The sequence below is a fragment of the Barbus barbus genome (assembly GCF_936440315.1).
Source record: "Barbus barbus genome assembly, chromosome: 47".
Taxonomy (NCBI): domain Eukaryota; kingdom Metazoa; phylum Chordata; class Actinopteri; order Cypriniformes; family Cyprinidae; genus Barbus; species Barbus barbus.
In genome coordinates this window covers 7,484,400-7,505,364 of record NC_136725.1, presented here as the reverse complement: position 1 = coordinate 7,505,364, position 20,965 = coordinate 7,484,400, and the positions used below count along the sequence as shown (strand labels likewise).

Below are 20,965 nucleotides of genomic sequence, written 5' to 3'. Positions count from 1 at the left end.
CCCAAACCAGGTATGTTATTATGATGAAGAACTGTTATGATGGATCCGGTGTCAGTAACGGCTAGAGACTGAAGTGGACACAGGAGGCCGTGATTGTTGGCAGTCATGCAGGTGCTGGAGGAGAACAGAATCTGAGCCAACACGCACTCATCCACATAAACACTGCCGGGCTTATTCTCACACAGTACAGACCTGGCACTGCACAGCCTACAGACTAGACCGGACAGCAGGCCCAGACGGCCACACAGACAGGCGCACACAACACTGCACTTAGTGGCTGAATCAAGTAGAGCTCCAGGTCATATTTCACCCCAAAAATCTAAAGAAAGAAATGCACTATATTTGAAGTTTCAGAAGTCTACTTTTAAATAAATATTAAAAATAACCTTATAAACAATACAATTATTGAAACTTGTACCCCTTAAAAAAATTAACCATGCTTTTACTGCAAATTAAACCAAAAAACAATGGTTACTGTAGATAAACCATGGTAACCACAAATTAACAATGGTTTTGCTTCACTAACCATAGCATCTCTCGTATACAAATGGTAATAAATACACCCCCCAAAAAATAAAACTATAGGTTATTTTCGTAAGGGGTATTTATAAATAATGGTATAAGGATATTTGTTGCACCAATTTAAATACAAAATATAAAATAAAAATAACACAGTAAGCAAAATGTTTCATAAACCACATTTAAGAGAAAAAAATTAATAAAAATCACATTTAAGAAAATCACAAGTGCAGTATGGAGTACCTCAAGGCTCAGTACTAGGCCCCTTTTCACGCAACACTTCAAAATAATTAATAATTAACGAACTATGCATTTTTATTATATTTTAAATGGTATTTTTCTATAATTCTTATTTGGGGGTGAAATCCAGGTCAAATTCCACTTCAAAATCTAATAATATTATTTAAATTAAAATACTTTACTTTAGTCATTTAGCAGACGCTTTTGTCCAAAGCCTCTTACAAATAAGAAAAAGTAACTAAAACTAAAAGTTACAACTCTATAAATACTATATACCTACATATTTAGGAAAATAAAGAAATTAAATAAAATTGACATGCATATAACAACATTTCAATAATAAACATATAAATGAAAAAACTAGAATAAAAAGCGATACTTCTATCCCTTGGTGGAGTCGCACGGTAGAGTTGATGGTCTTTACACTCTTCGGGCTTCACACGACGACTGCCGCGTTATAATAAACTTTTTTATACCAATCCAACAAATCACCATTTCAATTCAGCTGCACCCACTTTCCTGTTTATCAACTAAAAATGGCCAAGCAAGTGCACACACTGACAAGATACGCGATACAGTACGAGACCAAACGCGATTTCAGCACCTCTCAACACAGTAAACAAAAATACGCGTTTCCTAGCAACGGCAAATGCGCTAAACACTGAGGCAAGTAAATACACTTACGAGCTGATTTTAAACTTCCGCTGACAGACTGCTTCTCTTAAAGACTATTCACTGCCTTCTGCTGGCGCTTGAACCCACTTTCCTGTTTATCAACTAAAAATGGCCAAGCAAGTGCACACACTGACAAGATACGCGATACAGTACGAGACCAAACGCGATTTCAGCAACTCTCAACACAGTAAACAAAAATACGCGTTTCCTAGCAACGGCAAATGCGCTAAACACTGAGGCAAGTAAACACACTTACGAGCTAAATAAATTAATACAGATAAAGAATGAATTAAAATAATAATTAAAATCAGCCTAAAATGTAAATTAACATAAAATAGAAGATTTTTTATATATTTTATGTGATAGTATTCCAGTATTTTCTTATATAATTCTATATAAGAATATTCGTATAATTTGGGGATGAAATCTGGGTCATATTTCTCTTTAAAAAAGTAAATAAAAGAAAAAAATATATAGAAATTGTACATATATCTACATATCCACTAGTCAACATTTGAAGTCGATCAAGACCTTTGATCAAAGTTTTTTGATTTATATATATATATATATAATTAAAATTAATTTATAAAATCCTTTCACAAAAATTGGAACTCCAAAAAAAAAAAAAAAATGTCAAAGAAAATACAAACATTTAATATAATTTTTTTTTTTAATATTTGTAATTATATTTATATAATTTATATTATTCATTAATTATTTAGAGGCGAATTTAAACCTTTTTGGACACTTTAACATTACACTAAGGCAAATAACGTCATTCAAAGAAAACAAAACAAAACATAATGATAGTGTCATTTATTTGTTCAGGTTTTAATTTAGATAAATATACAGTACACACTGTGCATATACTCCAGTTTGTTTTGGGTCCCCAAAAATCTTTAAAAACATGCTAGAGAAGGAAACCAGTAAACTAGAAATGTACACCGAGAACAGACTGTCCTCTTGCTCCTCATAAAACATCAAAAGAGGAACATTATTATTACAGCACAAAAAACAGAATTAGATTTACATTGAATAGCCACAGGAACACTTATCATTGTTTTACACTTTGCAGAACATGCTGGAGAGGAAGTGAAAAAAATCATGTATTTGTATGAAGCAGTTTATAAGCCAACAATTAAACAGCAAAAGCAATGCATTACTCGCTGTACACTTTTCAACAAAACATTCACATGTTCAACAGACTGTACTGAGCGAAAGCTGTGCATGCAAAGAGCGAGACCGTGACCTCAACTGAATATATATGCATCACTCCCCAGCTGCTGATGAGGCTATGACATCTATTCACAACATAAATGGAGTGATTTCCCAGCTGCTGCTGCCATAAGAGCACGTCATCAATGCTTTCTGTCTGAGCTCAAAGCAACACGAGCCTGGGGCTAAAAACACAGACTTGGACCCTCCTGAGACTTTGGTTGAAGTATGTAACTAGTTATTTTTGGCACGTTAACTCAAAAGACAAAAGGGGAAAAAAAGGGAATGTAGCATTAAGAAGTTCATAAGTGCTTGTAATAAAGCTGTGCAATGCTAAATAACAGATTATTTGAAATATATAAAAACACAATCATTGTGAATTGTTTGAACTTGTATTGGCTCCATGTTCCCTTTTTGCAGACATTTAGTCAATGTAAACATGTTTTAGGTATAGGAATCTATGAATTGTGTTCTAGACAGCTTAATATTCACACACAAGCTACATAAGTAACGGAAAAGCACCTGTAGTGACAGTCTTTGACTTAATTTACCAAACATTTGAAAACTCAAGTTATTGAGGTGTTTGGCAACTCTCTATGAATTTGACAATAAGCAGCATTGCAAAAATAAAGAAAATGTATAGAACTGTAATATGACTAGTTATGCACACACATAAAATGTATACACCTAGTTTTATAACGGAATGTTATGCATTTCAAAAAGTAGTTTCTCTGAAACAACATACAGTAGCACACAGAAAAATATAGTCCTGTTCTGAACATAAAGTAAGTGCACAGACATATAAAGAGCACATTCAGTGGCTGACGACACAGGAAGGTTCATTTGTAACACTGTGGTGGATCATCTCTCTGTGGTCTCTCCAGTCACAAAGCTCAGATCATCAGGGATCAGCTGCTCGCCTGAAAACGAGACACAGACGCCACTTCATCAGACCACACACACAGACCGCTGGAACACTAGTCTGTACTGTCATATTATATACTGCAATACTGTGCCTGTGACCCACCCACAGAGATAATGACATATTAAGCAGGTGGCTGACCTGTCAGCTCTATTTTTAACTTTAACAAAGCACTTACATTTGTTCATCATACAGGCTGTGATTGGGTGTAACAATTTAACAAATCTAACAGTTATGACTTCTTTGCAATAATCTGCATCTTCAACCAAAATCTTAGAAAACATCAGAATATATATAAAATTTTACCATTTTTATTTAACAGTTAACATCCGACAATTCTGAGAAAAAAAAGTCATAACTGAGATTAAAAAGTCGTAGTTACCTTATTTAATTCCAGAATTGCAAGATATTAAAAAAAAGGTCAGAATTATAATTTTATTTCTTGCAATTGTGAGGGGGGGGAAAAAAGTCAAAATTGTGTTATAATTAGTAGCTTTTTGACTAATTTTCTATAAGAGTGATTCTAATTTTGTTTTTAAGAATTTAAGGAAATTAATACTTGTTTTTCAGAAAGGATGTGTGAAGTTGATATAAAGTTAACTTAAAGACATAGCGTTAGAAAATATTTATATTTTGAATATGCTGTACTTTTTAAACTTTTTATTCAAAGAATCCTGAAAAAAAGTATCACAGGTTCCAAAGAAACAAATATTAAGCAGCACAGCTGTTTCCAACATTGATAATAAATCAGCATATCGGCATTAAAGAAAAATCAATTGATTAAAATTAAATTAAATGATTTCTGAAGCATCATGTGACACTGAAGACTGGAGTAATGGCTGATGAAAATTCAGCTTTGCATCACAGGAATAAATTATATTTTAAAGTATAATAAAAGAGAAAACTGTTAAAGAGTTATAACTGTCTGGATGAGCAAAAGATATTTCTTTAAAAAAAAATTTGCTTATCCCAAACTTTTGAACGGCAGTGTATATATGTTAAATTAAATAAATAAAGTTGCATTTTCAATTTGATCTGAACTGACATCTGTCATTTCAAAAAGTTTAAAGACCATGAAAGACCGGTTGAGTGAAATACGAGCAAACTTTTGGCTAGCAACAGCGTATGAGCTAACAGCAGCAGTGAAGTGTGGGATATGAACCTGGGCAGGGTAGAGATCTGGTGTCAAACGCACAGTTTCCAGCCTCCAGAGCCACCACTTCATCCTCATTCTCGTTCTCCGTGTCACAGTCCAGCTCGCTGTCACTGCTCATGCTCGGCAGCACATGGTGGGGCTGCTTCTGGCTGAGGAGACCTACGGACAGATAATCATACCTTTATATGAACGGACAGATGTCAGTACTGAGAAAATGTTTTTTTTGTTGCTGTTTTTGTAGTTGTACTTTATTTCCTTTTTCACACTAAGAGAGTGTTACTCATCAAGCACCTGAATAAATGTAATTTCCTCTAGTTTGATGTTCAGTTAAATGACAGTGGCGTTCGTTCATAATGTGTGCAGTGACTCATCGATGCAACACAAGAGTAACTTGCTGCAGTATAATTATACCCCATGTTTTTTCCTGTCTGAGAACGGATCTTCATGCCTCACCTTCATCAGGGCATGAGGAGGAAGATGATGGTTCAGCCAGTGACAGCAGTGACTGATGGACCTCGCCGGCACCCTCTTGGTCACAGTTAAGAAAGCTGTCTGTCAGCAGACCAGACCTGAGGGATACAACCTTATTAAAAAAGCCATTGTGTATCATGCCATTTTTTGTGGGAAAAAATAAAAAATAAACTGAAAAAATAATGAATAAAAATAAAATAATGAATGAAATAATGAATAAAAAAGGAGAAAAAATAAATAAATAAATTATATTATATTAAAATATAATAAAGCTAAAGATTGGCACACTAAAACTTTACAAACCAAAATAAAAACAAATATTAGCGTGGTAGAAACAAATTGTGTGTCTTGCTATTTATGTGAAAAAAAGAAGACCAAACAAAAATATTGGTATGCTGACTGAAACAAACTAAAACACAACATTAAAAAAGGGTGAAAGCGCTTGGGTGTCATGCTATTTCATGGAAAACAAAAAACAGGATAAAATCTAAAGCCAATTATTAGCATTAACTAAGCTAAACAAAAACTACACCAACCCAAAGAACACAGAACAAAGCCAAATACTAAAATGATTAAAGACATTGAGCTTCTTATTTTACATGAAATAAACAAAAAAAAAAAAAAAAAAAAAAAAAAAAAAAAAATCGCAAATGTGTGACAACTATTTAATGTGAAACAACTAACAACAAATAATACTAAACAAAATAAAACCCAAAAACAAATCAAAACAGTAAAACAAAAAAAACTAAACAAAACTAAGTCAAATATTAGCATGGTGAAAGCCATTGCGTGTCATTTTACCATGCAATGTGAGAAAAAAGAAAAAAGCAAATGTGCAAAAGTCTCTTAAATAAAAGTAAATAGCAAGCTAACCACTGATTTACAGCATCAGAAGAAAACTTAAGAGATTCCAATAACAATGAATGTAATGAATTAAAAATTAAAACAAACGAGCTGCGTATTTTAATGTCTATTCTAGATCTAAAAACAGCAACCGTCATTCAAGCTCACTTACTGCATTTGTTTATGAATGGAAACACACACACACACACAACACGCTGTGCTGCTGATGGCTTGTTTCTGTACATTACCCGACGGCTGGAGTCCTGCGCTGTTTGGTGGCAGGAGCAGCTGCTCCATTGAGGCCTGTGACACTGAACAGGTCTGAAGCTGAAGCTCCATACAGAAGTTCCTCATGTTTGGAGCCAGGGGGCTTATCAGAGGAAGAGGAGCTGCTTCCCAGCGAGGGAGGAGAACTCTGCACACTGCGGGCTTTCAGCGAGCCTGCAAAACACAGATAGTGTCATTTCTAAACGGTTTTAATACACCCTGTAATATCAGGGTTGAGTTGAGTTTCCCAGAAGTCTCTTTGCTTTCCCCAAAATGAAAATTTCAGATTATTCCTAGCGTAATTGGAATGTTTCAAAGCTATTGTTGCATCTTGGGATGAGCAAAATGACATTTTCATGTTATCTGTTATCTAGTTAGTTTTAGGTAAGCTAGGCAAAGTTAGGCTGGTTAGGTTAACTTGACATGGCATCTTAAATGCAATGCTTATGGTGCAAGATGCTGAAAAACTGCATGAGATGAGACTAGATAAATTAGTAGGTTGGTGGACTAGTCAAGCATGTTGACTGATGTCTACTGACCATCTAACGAGGAGGGTCCATCTCTGAGACAAGGAACCGGTTCAGTAGGGGACTCTCGTCCAGCTCCTCTCAACTCCTTCTCCCCAGCATCCACAGCCCTGCGCAGTGACAGTCCTCCCAGCACTCCCACGCTCTCCTGCTTAGGAGAACCAGCCTTCTTCACTCCTAAAACAAAAGTCAAAAAGTCAGGCTGAAGATTCTTTAATGTTTCTTGAAAGAAGATTCCTATGCTCACCAAGGCTATATTTTACTGGATTATAAATATAGTAAAAACAGTAATATTGTGAAATATTATAACATTCAAAAAGTCATTTATTCCTGTGATGGCAAAGCTGAATTTTCAGCATCATTCCTTCAGTCTTCAGTGTCACATGATCCTTCAGAAATTCTTCAAATGTTCTGATTTGGTGTTCAAGACACATTTTTTATTTTCAATGTTGAAAACAGTTGCGCTGCTTAGTATTTTTATAGAAAATGCAATTTTTTTTTATCAGGATTAACTTTGAAACAAAAATCTTTTGTAACATTATAAATATCTTTACCATTACTTTTCGCTGCCTCATTTTGATGTTTCATGCAGCTTGATATGCGATACTCTATCTAAAAGTATTTTAAAGAGCATTTTGTTCATTATTTAATCAATACAATTGTCAATCATTTTTAGGAGCTCATAATAATTGTAAAGACTATATGCTATATTTGTACTTTAAAAAAATGTATTTTTCACAAACTAAAAAAAAAGCACCTAAATTACACAATTACTTTGACAAATTCATACAAATTTTAATCTAAATTCCATGTTACTAAAAAAATGTTTTGTGTGTCATATGGGGTAATCTAGCTCAGTGCCATACCACTGCGAGTGTGTCGTGACGAGACAGGCGCTTTAAAGAGCAGTTCGCTGGGTTTGCGACTGGGCCCCATCTCAGAGTCCATGGAGGGGCCCTGCTCGTGGTTTGAGGCTCCCTGAGAGGAGATCCGACCGGCTCCACTGCGCGCTTCCAGCTGCCCTTTTACGTCTGACATCTTACTGCGCACTTCTGCCATCTGAGCCTTCAGTCTGATCAGGACCCCTGAGTCTGGGGCTGACCGACGCACCGCCTGAGGCCGACGCTCACGCTCTTTACGGGAAGGCAATGCAGCAGCTGTCAATCAAAAACAGTTAATGAGTCATGAATCATGTTAACTTTACGGTCACTTCAGAGTGAGCTCATGTTCATAATTCCCATCTCCATTTTGATCACATTAGTAACACCTTGGCTCTGGAGAAAAGCGGTAGGGGGACGGGGCTGAATCCCCCACAGTGACTCTACGTGGCTGCGGTCTTTCAGGTCCAGTAGTTGGATGAGGATGACCGGGTCGATCTCCAGGAGGCTGGCTGAGCTTGCACCTGCCCCACGCCTTGAACCCCGGGCGCCTGCACCAGAACCTCCTGACCAGCAGTGGGAGACAGTTAGTACAGACTGTGTAAGGTTAGCATTATGCAGCTATAATCAATAGGTAAGAATGTAGAGGTGGTGGCCAGTAGACATATGAAAAGTACAGGCAGAGAATTTATCATAATTGTGAGAGGGTACAGTACATCACAATTATTGAATTTTCTTAAAAATATTGCACAACCCAAGGTAGTAATTTATATGTAATTTATTGAATTAATTATTATTTATTTTATTTATTGAATTATTATTATTAACATTCTATCATTATTAGCATTTTTTATATTTTGAATGAACTTTTTTTTACTTTTATTTTAATTAAGTTTTAGTAATTTTTTGTGTGCTTTTGTCATTTTTCTTTTACTTTTCAACTCATTACATTATAGTCATATAGTTAAACATTATAATATTAGGTATTTTTTATGGGAATTATTAAATGATATTTCAATTTTGTGAGCGCTGACAGTCTTACAGCAGAAGCTCTGACAGTGTTTTAAACTGCAGATTCTGCAGTAAATCTTCAAAGGCTGATATGGTAATTTGGCTCAGTTACATCACTACAACTGATTAACAGGGTGTCGCAGTCGATGACACTTCAAAGCCAAGTGTTTCAACACACCAGATTGCCATATGCATGACACTTTTCATTAGAGAAACAGCATTATTTGTATCAATGAGGCCGCTTGGACAGAGAAATTCTGGTTCACCTGTTGCCCCGGCAACATCATCGGGTAATTCGCCTTCCTCCAGGTCAAGATTCCCACTGTACTCCACATCATTCTCACCAGACCTATCACAGATAAAAATAATTCACACTTGTGTTATTTCTCTGGTACTAGTGGAATGTCAGCAGCAAGTAAACAAATCTACAATGCATAACCAGATTAACTCTAAAATTTCAGTTTAAGTTAAGGTTTTGAATGATTAATTGGATCCCAATGGAGCTAAATGAGGTGTGGCCGGGCATTATGTTCCCAGTGTATCGCCACATGCTTTAAATGGAACAGGATTCCTTTGCGTGGCTCCCCCTGTTAATAATGAGAAGTGGTATAGTCTGAAATAAGCTGCTCCACAGGGAGTGTTGATAGCATTCTGCTCCAAGCATCCTGCTGAATATGTATGCATATGTGAGTGAGTGTGTGTGTGTGTGTGTGTGTGTGTGTGTGTAAGGGTAACATGCACCATTGTCTCAGGCTCAACTGTGTGATGACTCAGTCCTCTCCAGCGGTTCTCTGCGCTGATACACTACAGTATTTATAGAAGCTGAGAGCTTCGAATCCACATGGATACATCGAATAAATGTTTGCTTACCCTGCTAGTATTTACACTGGCATCACCAAAAAATAAAAAATTTAATTTCTTTATATACTGAAAAAAAGTGTTACTCTAACTTATTTAGAAAATAAAAAAGTATTAAAATAAATAAATACAAATAATTCCCCTCAATATACTTAAAAACAATAGTTTTTTTTTATTATTTTATTAAATGTAAAGCTAATTAATATAATTATCATTATTATTACTATTATTATTTTTCCCCAACAATACACATAAAAAATAGGCTTTCTTTATATTGAAAAAAGATGAATAAAGATGAATAAAGTATAATTATATAATAATAAAATTAATCATGTTATTGGACATCATTGCATTTGTACTGAAAGTGCTAATTGATCTTGATGCATTCTGTAAAAACACAACCAACCACCTGCTATCTGGTAAACCACTGTGCTGAAACAATGGTTTTGAACTTTCTTATTTTTTGCAGATTTAAATGAAACAACAAACTGAGACATTTGATTAAGAGCTATGCACATCTAAGACTTCTCAGGTTTGCCTGACTGACATCAGGATGCATGTGAAGCACAGATGAAGAACACATGAAGCACAAAGCACCTTAAAAACCTCTCGAGTTTAAAAAAAGAAAAAATTGAAGCTTTTTGTGCTGTATCAACATGTGATCATAAAACAAAAATCAAGTCAAATCCATATGCAATCTCAAGCGTCCCACAGGAATCCCATTTGAGATGAGTTGTAAACAGTTGTAAACAGAGCATAACACCCAATAATTCCCTCTTTCCCCTACTTTATCCTGAGTAAGCGGTGCGTCTGACATTTGGGTAACGGTAAGTGCATGGGCACCTTTACAAAGCCAACATGAAGAGCTCACACAAAACACTCCAACAAATAGAGTCAAAGGTGTGAGAGAATGTGCGTGGGCCTGAGAACAAGAGAGCATGTGTGTGTGTGTACACTGGAAAAGCCAGAGACTGTGAGAACAAGCATTTGTAAGCAAGAGGCAGAGGCTCCGATGACTCATTCGTCTCATCTGGTTGGAGCAGTGTGTGCATTTGAGAGCAGTGTGAGCGTGCGGTAACCAGCAGCATGAGCAGAAACATGTGAGGTTCTGACTCCAACACCTCACTACAGAAACACGAGCACTCTCACAGAGCCCACACAAGTCAAATCTGCCAATACTGCTCATTCTCTCAGATCGTGATAGGACAGGACAGAAAGAACAGCTCTCTGGTTAAACACATAGTACGAGGGAATACCTGTCACAAATGTGGTAGCAGGCAGCCCTAATTAAACTGTGTTTTCCAGCCGGTGGGGGGGGGGTACAGCTGTTTCCCTACACATAGCACCATCTCTTGTGCGAGAATCTTGGTACACTACTATTTACCACCGTGAGGACGTGATATATATATATATATATATATATACACCACAATGAAGCTTGTGACCTTCATCAAGTGCTGACTTCCAACAAGGATGGTATTAATGGCTTTAATTATAGCTCATTCAGTTAGGTTTGCATCAGAGCTGTTAATCATTGCAGTGATTTTGCTTGGGTTAAAATTGTTATTTATATCTGCCATTATTTATTCACCCTCATGTTGTTAGAAATTTGTTTTCGTATCTTTCTTTTCACATAAAATTCTGCGTTTTTCCATATAAAGAAAGAAAATTAACAGAGACTATCAAGACTGCCATTCAAAAAGAAATGGAAAACAAGATCAAGAGAAAAGCACAAAATTAATAAATGGTGCCATTTTTTGAACTATACTGGTGACTATAACAGTGAGCCTAAAATGGTGTTCACAATCTGAACTTTTAGCAAAGTTGTTTTTAAATCTAGTACGTACATGGTCTCTTCGTCAATGTCATTCTCCTCTGTGTTACTGGTAGCTGTGGAGCTCCCAGAGGTGCTGCTACCATCCAGAGGATTGACATCTTCATCTCCAGTTAGACAGTCCACCTCCAGATCCCCGTCAGACAACTCCTAACATTGCATCAACACATCATCATCAAACTGATCCTAATGTGCGCAATATAACATCAAATAGCTCCAAGCATGAAAATTATTCAAGTAATGTGGCTGTCAGGGCTTCAGGTGCACTATATTACATGTAGGCTTGTTTTCTTTAGAGATCACAACGAGCACAATCTGATTTGAATGTCATATGCCTAAAAGCAGATGATGATGTAACAGTGTATGTAAAAGATGTTTAAGATGTGGCTATGATGAAATGATGAATAATATTTTGGGGGAGTAAAAAAAACAAACAACTTTTCTAGTTTTCAAAGGGAACAAGAAAAAGTTTAAGATTTTATTGCTAAAATGATGTTAAATAATAGCTATGAATTTCACCATGCTGCTCTGATAGGCCTTACATTAGAGTCATCATGCTGGGTCTTCTCTTCATCCTCATATTCTTTAGCCTCTGCTGTGGCTGCCTGACTTCCTTCCTCCAGTACAGAGCTCTTTCCCTGACGTGAGTCTCTCCCGGAGGAAGACGTGGGGCAGAGACGCCGATCAGGTGGAGAGGAACTCCTCGACTTCTGTCGACGGAACAGTTCTATAGCTAACCTCTGAACAGAAATACACCAAAACATAAAACGCATAAATGACATGACATACAATTTGGAAAAGTGTTTTTTCATTAAGTTTGAAAATATCAGCAGGCATTACATGTTACAGCATAAATATTACATGGATGCCTAATAAAGAAGTGGCCATTTCAAATTTTGTTCACGTTTGAATCAATGCAGTTTCTTCAAGCCAGATTCTAAGTAGTATGTATTCAGGGTGGCAAAACTTGCATCTTTAACACCAACCTCTTTTAGGTTGTTGATCTGTTGAATGTAGCTGGACTGGGCTGACTCCAGCTGAGTTATGTACCAATACTGATCTCTACACTTCTGAAAAAACGTAGGTGATCGCACTTGATACCTGTGAGATTAATTGAAAAACAGAGCATGAGAAATTAACAAGACAGCATACACTGGATACAACCTTGGATAGTATATCATGCATTTCATGGTAATTCTAAAAGGAGGAGGAAATTCCATTCGATTTCCAATGAACACAAGTACTGTACGCGTCCTGTGTCAACAGGCTTTAAAGGGGTCATGAACGCCTTTTTTTATTTGATCTGCCTTTTTTTAAATTTGTGGTACACTTATAATGTTGTCAAGAAATTTGCATAAAAAAATAAAAAATAAATTTAGAAGTAAAAAGGCTATTTTCTGTCCTGTTTTTAACCCCCCTAATCAGAACACTCGGTTTAAATAGACATGGCGGATTGTAGACTCGGAAGTACATGCACACTGCTATGATTGGCTAATAGTTGTGTATGTTCACCAGCCTACATCCTTCACAGAAGGACACTGCAGTGATTTAGATTTAAAATGCATAAACATTCATTTCAAACAATCTGTTTAACAGACAAAGCAATAGTGATCACGTAATGAAAACAGTTACAATTGTGTGTTGCAACATAAAAAAAGAGGATGCTGTGTCAAGTATATTGGATCCGACAGTAGTTTCAATCTTTCTGAAAATCCCATGTGGAATTGTACTTTTTTTGTAAACAAATCCACAGTAAAATGAAGAGAACAAAGGACTGAGTTCTTACAGACGTGTTCTGAAACTTCATTAAAAATAAAGTTCATCCACTCTTTCCTAACGTTGGCGCTGCACAGCATTTTCTGGTCTTCTGAGCCATCTTTATCTTTTAGTTTCTGCGCAGACCTGCATTCGTCTCTCGTTATTTACACTACATGTGTGAATCTGTGGGCGGGGCTAAACAGGCAGTGATGTAGAAGCAGGCGTTGATCTTCTGAGGCGGTGGCGTCTAGCCACACTATTACATCATAGAGTGGTACATTCCATAACCTGTCGTTTTGGCAGACTGCCTTTAATACAAGCTGTTTTCAGATTAACAAGAAAATTTTGAGTACCGAAACTTACCGGACGTTTTTATAGCACAATGACCTCATATGTGTAAAAAGATCAAGAGAATTTTGTTTTCTCAGTTCATGACCCCTTTAACAACAGAGTAAAAATATTAAAAGGTACAATTTGAGACATAAAATAGTCTAAAATTCAGCTGCAAGGTCGCACCTGAGCACAAGAGTGTCAGTTTGCATATTCAAGTAGCCTTCACTGGCGAGAAGGTCCAACCTGAAGAACCTGTTATACCCCCAGCACTCGCCCACCTCAAAGTCTGATGCAAACTCGCGAATTATGTTTTTGGTGGGGTCACTGGATGCCTGATGGACCATCTCCACCCTGTATTCATACCTGGAAGAAATTCAACCAGTTAGCCTTTAAAAACATTATTTGTGACACTGCACAGCAGGATGACAGGACAGCAAGTGCAGCCTACTTGGACGTCTCTGGGAGTCCTGCCGACAACTCTAGAAAAACAGAGAGATAGTTTCCTCGAACAACGCCATTGCCATCCTAAAACACAACAACAATGTCTGTGAGAATAGGAAGAGTTTGAGAATTTCAATTTGTCACCGTATTACGGGTGACAAACTTACCGGATAAACCTTCAACCTCCAGCACAGGCCTGATATCTGGAGCGGGGGGCTGTAGACGGGGTCGGCTCTCTGCCGCAGAGTACTTAAGGCAATGAGACAACACCAATTCAAGTCACGCAAGAAAACTAATGCACCATTTAAGATATAAATTAATAAGAAAGACAAAGCGAGTGTCATTACCTGAAGTTTGCCAAAACAAAAGTGCTCGAGTCATAGGCAGGAACCAGCTCACTGAGAAGAAATGAGATATGACTGTGAGCAATTTATCTTGCAAATCGAAATAGGAAAGTCTCTACAAGTTCCCCGCAAACTTCATTTCACTCATAAATAAAGAAGTGCTAGTCTAAATCTCACTGGAGAAATAGCATACCGTATTGGCCCACAAATTGACATTTTGATTGAATGGCTTTATAAGCCTAGAGTTGTTTTTACAGGTGTGCATGTTTATTCATTATTCACAGACTGCCACAGAGAATGCCAAAGTTCAAGCTTACGGAGATCTCGTCTCTGTGTGAAGCAGCAATATAACAGGTACAGTGTCTATGTTTGTGTACCTGGTGAAGTCCGGTGGGACAGGAGTGGTGACAAAAGACTGCATTGGTTTCCTGTGAACCTGCTGGAACATGAGCAGGATCTCTGGACTCTTAGAGATCAGCTCGCTCTTACTGCATGAACGCAGCTGTGGGAAGAAAACACACGTCACAAATCAAAGTCTACAAACATCTGAAATGACTCATGGATAAATTCTCTTCTAAATTCTAATTTAATGCTATATGATTGTAATTACACAATTTAAGTGAAAAGCTGAACTTAAAACTTGACATAATTCAGAATTAGTATTTGGTTAATCGCATTTTCTAATTTGACCCATTCTACTTTGTATGGTTATAATTTTAAAAAAATATATATATTTACAGGTTTTAATTGTAGGTCTGTCAACTCTCGAAGGGATTGGCATGGTAATGTACATGACAATGTTAATGTATTTGGTCTTGGCGGAACAGATCTGCTACGGCAGAGCAAGTACCGAGACTTGCTACTGCCAATACATCCACAACATGCTGCTGTGAGCATGTAGGAAATACTGCTGCTGCACATAGGCTATAACACATATGAATAACCCCCCATAGGATGCACGAATCACCTCATAGCAGATCTATAAAGGTGGAGCTGGGGAAGGTGGAGGATTTCTGAAGTGCGCTGCCAAACTGCTACAACAAACAAAAGCCAGGTATTTCAATTTTGAGCAGTGTGCTCATTGGCTACTGATGCAGGAGAAAACAGCTGTACCATGTGATAATGATGTCATTAGGTCAGATTGAGTTAGACCTATCGGACTGCGCCATCTAGAGTTTAATGCCAGAACTCTGTATTTGAATTGCACATTTTCAATGTAGTCTCTAAACTTCTAACTCCATTGCACATCTGCTTTATTTTACCGATACACCAGATCCACACACCTGATGTTCCACTTCCTGCAACAGAGACTCCAGCAGTTCTGTCTCCTGTGTCAGAGAGGTCTTCTGTCCTGTGGGTGCATCAGCTTTACGTTAGACCAATATAACCTCAAATGTCAGATTACATGAAAACTGTCAGAACAAAAGCATGTATGTACCCATAAGTGTGATGAGTTTGTTTTTGAGCTGATTATCGAGCCGAGCGATCATCATTTCCACAGCATTCCGGATTTCCCTCACCCTCTCATCCTTCGCCCCTCGCACCGCCTCAACATTCTTCTCCTGAAAAACACATAAAATGCAAAGGTATAGTTCTCAAAACTTCCCAAATTGATATCATATGGACACTGGACACCCAAACACGCTCCCATATAAATACTTGAGCACAAATCAGCATATTAGAATGATTTCTGAAGGATCATGTGACATTGAAAACTGGAGTAATGATGCTTAAAATTTAGCTTTGCAATCACATGAATAAATTAAGCTTTAAAATGTACGAAAGTAAAAGTTTTAATCGTACTAATATTTAGAAATATTACTATGTTTACTGCATTTTGATCAAATAAATACAGCTATGTGAGCATCGTAATTAATAGGGAGTTGGTTCTCCAACTTCCACTTCAAGGAAGATTTTCCACTAGATGTATTTGTCCATGTAATGTAAATTAGTTTAGTGCTGTGGCGCCCTCTATAGGACAATCCCCTGACGTAGGTGCTATAAACAGTAGCTGATGGACTTGTGTGGGTTTCTTGGCGTCCTGGAGTTCTACATTATGTAAAACGCCTTCAAAAGCACTTATCAAACCAGGAATACATGTAATTAGATAACATTTGATTTGTCATTAGCAGTTCCATCTAAAAGGGATTTGTGGCTGTTAAACTAGCATTCATTACAAACTGTCAACTCAGAACATATCTAAATGGCACCGTGTGGGCGTGAATGAGAAGCGAGGGTGCTTACCACTTCTTGAACCAGACTAATCAGCTCCATTAGCCGGCGCCGCAGCTTGGCCACCTCCTCGTTCACCTTTGTCACATGCTGCTCGTAGATCTCGGCCAGGGGTTTGAACGTATGACCTCCGTGCTGTGGAGAAGAGGAGAAGGAGATAAGCAAGTTCCTGTTTGAGACAAACTGACATTCATTCACAGTAGGCACAGTATTATTCGTTGATAATTTGCACCTATGTGTGACCAGTCATGTTTTAGCACAACACATTTGGATCTGAGGAAATTGCATACCATGCCTCCCCACAGAGCGCATTGGTGACAGATGCACTTCTTACAAGTCCAGCAGAACACACTCAACTTCTCATGATGGTTCTCACACCTGTTAGGGTGAGAGATTGACAGGGTGAGAAGAGAGAATGAGTGACAGTGAGCATTAACTCTACACTAATTGGTCACTAAGTCATCCCAGAACATGAAAACCAAATATAAGCTACGGCATATTTTTTTTTTTTTTCCCCGATATGAAAACATTTTTACCATGTCTAGTTTTTCTAGGAAAATTCAAATACTGTATGAAAAGCCATGATATAAATAATGTTTTAAACATTTGTGCTGTTCATATTTTTGTAGAAACTGTGGTACACTTTAAGAACTAACAAAAAACACATTTGAATAGACATTTTTAACATTATAAATTCTTTAGTTATTTTTGATCACTTCAACGCATCCTTGCTGAATAAAAGTATTAATTTCTTTCTTTAAAAAAGGAAAAAAACCTTACTAAGCCAAAACTTTTGAGCAGTAGTGTATATATTGGACAGTTAATGTTATATATAGTTATTCCACAAGGCCAAAAGTGCCCATGGTTCAAAAACACTGTACTGCAGCTGTCAAGACTGTATTAATATTCATTATTACTCACTTGTCTTTGTCGTTCTCCTCATGTTTTGTGAGGTTGCAGAGCTGCAGTGTGTCCAGTTGTTGAGTCACTTCCTCTGCCCAGCGACAGTTGACCAGTTCCCTCAGCTGAAGCGGAGCTCTGAATACAATGCAAGTTTGATTAGCAAAAAGAACCATATACATGTTTGTTAATATTTCTTTTTTTAGAATAGAGAGAGGACAGAGGATTAAGATTGGTATAAAAGCTGGATTAAAATTAATTCCATAAAAATTATACAATGTTTGAATTTTTTTTTTTTAGATCAACCAAAAGTAAGCATGGAATGTGTGCCAGCACTCCAGATAAAGGAGTTTTTGTTTGAGCTTTAATTATAAAGCTGTGGTTTGAACACACTTCAAACTGCTTTGGAAATTATGTACGTGTGTTTCTATTGCCAAATATCAGGTGGCTCTGGTCCAGTTGTCTATAAAGTTTTTTTGGATGCGGTTCCCTTAATGTAACTAATCAGTGCTTCCCTGAAATGATCTCATTCTGTAAACTCTAACAATAGAAAAATCAATACTCAATCCTCTAGATTTACTTCAAAGACTGTCAGAGCTCAAAACATCATTTGAAGTTGAACCTCAGAACTTACCGACAGTGGGGACACTGAGCTCTCTGTTCAGTCAGCCATCGCTGCCAGGAAGAAAACAGAAGAGCAAAATTTACTCATTTATAAATGCTACCTTGGCTTAGCCTTCGAATCAATAAAAGGTCAATTATTAAAACACATGACGTGTTTTATTAGTAGTATTCGTCCCAACATGGCGCACTTGGAAAGCATTTAAAATCAACTGCACTGCACATTACTTAAAGTGTTTTGGCAAAAACAACTGAAATATATCTCTCAGATCTCAAGTGAAATGTGACGTGTATAATATTTGTGCATGATAATAATAATATTAAGCACACTTTAGAAATCTTATTAAGCCAAATCCTCTGTATATGAATTTAGTCATGTCCTGTCAAGCTGACTCAATAAAGTGAGCACAAAGAGCGTTGATTAATTAGACAGACACTGTAAGCTCTTCTAGGCTGTGTGTAGTATGATAATTGTGCTGTTATTGAGTGTTTGCTCACCCGTATGCAGCTGAAACAGCACAGTTTGGAACAGTGAGGGCAGAGACGGGCATCACGTAGCTTTTCCATGCAAATGAAGCAGCGGAAAACTTCCGCTATACTCTGAAGAGTTAGTACATACATGAACACATTACTGAGTTAACGCGAGAGTAATAACATTCACTACAATATAATCAAACCGGTTATGTTCTTAAAGGAATAGTTCACACAAAAATATAAATTTGCTGAAAATGTATGAGGTTCTTCATCTGAACAGATTTGGAGAAATTTAGCTTTACATTATTTGCTCACCAATGCATCTTCTATAGATAATGGGTGCCGTCAGAATACGAGTACAAAAAGCTGATAAAAACATCACCACAATCCACAAGTAGTCTACACAATTCCAATCAATCAATTAATGATCTTGAATTAATAACAAATTACTAATCTTGTAAAGTGAAACGCTGCAAGTAACAAATCCAACTTGAAGATATTTAACTAACCTTCATTAGTTCTGGACAAAATAATCCATTAATCTCTAGTGATCTGTGCATATTGTTAAATGTTAAAAACATCCCGATGCGTTTGCTTTTTTGAAACATGCAGATTTCCACTTTACAATACATTAATTGATGGACTGGAGTCGTTTATATTATTGTGATGTTTTTATCAGCTTTTTGGACTCTCATTCTGACGGCACCCATTCACTGCAGAGGATCCACTAATGAACAAGTGACGTAATGCTAAATTTCTTCAAATCTGGTCTGATGAAGAAACAAACTCAAGTGAACTATTGCTTTAAGAGGATAAAAATTTACATTCTGTCTTCATTTACTCACCCTTATGCATTTTCTTGTGTACCTCAAGCTTGTAATATACAAGAAGATCACTGATAACTTTCAAAAAAAAAAATTGTCATTTGGGAATCTTGAATCTCTACAGTATTCAGGGTATTTCTTATAAATTCACCTTTTGTTTTCAAGATATTTGAATGACATGAGGGTGAGTAAATGACAGATTTTTCCTGTTTGGCTAAAGGTTGAAAGTCAAGTTGTCTATAACCAAAAGGCAACTTGATGCCAGCATAAATCATACACACACATCATACTGTAAACATACCTCAACACTCTGCTCATCCATTTCAGCCAGTTTTACCTCTGACAGTCAAATATATCTGACGGGAGAATCTGGGTTGCTTTCACTGCAGTAAAAGCAGAGAGCAGAGACCATTCAGATGCTCACATTTCAGCATTATCATGCACAGTCTACAGTAGATTCCTATAAACGCCTGGCAACTCAGAGCTGATGTGACAAGTGACAGAAAACATTCATCTGTATGAGCTTATATGACTGCAGATGGCCAAAACACACGATGAAATAAAACACAATATTACATGAGCTGCCAAAATGCTGCAGGATACATCTGCCAACATCAAATGGAGGCCTTCGTGGCTTTATAAAGCACATAACGGCATCAAATGCAAGATCTCAATGGTAAACGTTCACAGACGATTGACTTTAACAACCAAATAACCCATAAATGGTCAACATAGCGACCATTTCGATCAATAACAAACGCTGTCATACATTTAATATGCCTGCAGGGACAATTTTTGAGCACATCCAACAAGAAACATCTTCACGTGCGAGCTTATATTCTTATTTTAACGGATAACCCGTTAAAATAAGAATATATTATAAATAAATACACAATACATACACTAGCATGTGATATAGCACAGTTTAGCATTTAGCAAGTTAGCTAAGGGGGGGTTGCACAAAACTCAGTTCACCATACAGAAAAACCTCGTATCTATCAAAATGCATTTACCTTTTAATGTTGCCCTCGAATCCGTCACTCCGACTGTCTACATCAAACGCTATTAATTTAGTGTTTAATAAACATGTACTGTAGCATCAGACTCTTGTTTATAGACTAGCAGCAGCAGGCAGCGAATGTAGCGCCTATATGTCAATGTCAGTCACCATGGGAGACCATGTCAGTCACCATGGGAAACCGTATCCACCAATCGTATTCCCCGTTGGTGGCCGAGCGGATTAGCATTAACCAATCGCGATCGCGCATTACGAGTGGGCGGTTCATTTAGTGTTGTGACACGCCTACTTAAAAGCGCCAACATCAAATATTTAATTCATGACTATTCAATTTTTCTTGTTACCAGTTTTAATGGATTTAAGCGTTTTTTGTAACTAAATTCTTAGGATTTTGTATCAGATTTGCAATATTTGTTTTCTAGTGTAACAGTAAAAGCTGAAGTAGTTTAAACTAATGAAAGGTAGGTGATGTGCTATAAATATAGCATTTTTATCAAATGATACTAATTCAAAATCATATGTATCATATAAATCAATGCCTCAAATAAAAATGACAAAAAATAAAAAAATTTATGTCACATATTGACTGGGTAACATGTACTTG

General features: G+C 36.9%; 1 protein-coding gene across 2 annotated transcripts; it reads right to left on the bottom strand.

The window, feature by feature from the left end:
* Positions 1-2,235: 2,235 nt before the first annotated feature.
* Positions 2,236-20,524, bottom strand: trim37 (tripartite motif containing 37). Of its 2 annotated transcripts, none has more exons than XM_079410293.1 (25): positions 20,357-20,524; positions 19,645-19,726; positions 18,544-18,645; positions 18,059-18,099; positions 17,446-17,562; positions 16,815-16,902; positions 16,537-16,659; positions 15,731-15,854; positions 15,576-15,643; positions 14,670-14,794; positions 14,296-14,346; positions 14,116-14,197; positions 13,956-14,032; positions 13,691-13,870; positions 12,403-12,517; positions 11,959-12,156; positions 11,430-11,566; positions 8,991-9,073; positions 8,103-8,279; positions 7,702-7,992; positions 6,848-7,012; positions 6,290-6,482; positions 5,181-5,296; positions 4,734-4,886; positions 2,236-3,569 (listed from the first exon to the last, which is right to left on the bottom strand). In XM_079410293.1, exons 2-25 carry the CDS (start codon positions 19,663-19,665, stop codon positions 3,511-3,513), a joined length of 2,886 nt encoding a protein of 961 aa, XP_079266419.1. In that variant the 5' UTR covers positions 19,666-19,726; positions 20,357-20,524; the 3' UTR covers positions 2,236-3,510. The 2 variants fall into 2 exon arrangements, with proteins under 2 accessions (XP_079266419.1, XP_079266420.1); XM_079410294.1 differs by having other exon boundaries at positions 2,237-3,569; positions 4,767-4,886.
* Between the last annotated feature and the right edge of the window lie 441 nt (positions 20,525-20,965).

Bases quoted from the DNA above. Each gene is read 5' to 3' on its own strand.
- trim37 (XM_079410293.1), bottom strand. From the start codon at position 19,665: ATGGATGAGCAGAGTGTTGAG. The intron at 14,198-14,295 runs GTAATGACACTC...CATTGCCTTAAG, and splicing joins TTTGTTTTGGCAAACTTCAG to TACTCTGCGGCAGAGAGCCG. The intron at 6,483-6,847 runs GTCAGTAGACAT...TGTGTTTTGCAG, and splicing joins TGGACCCTCCTCGTTAGATG to GCTCGCTGAAAGCCCGCAGT.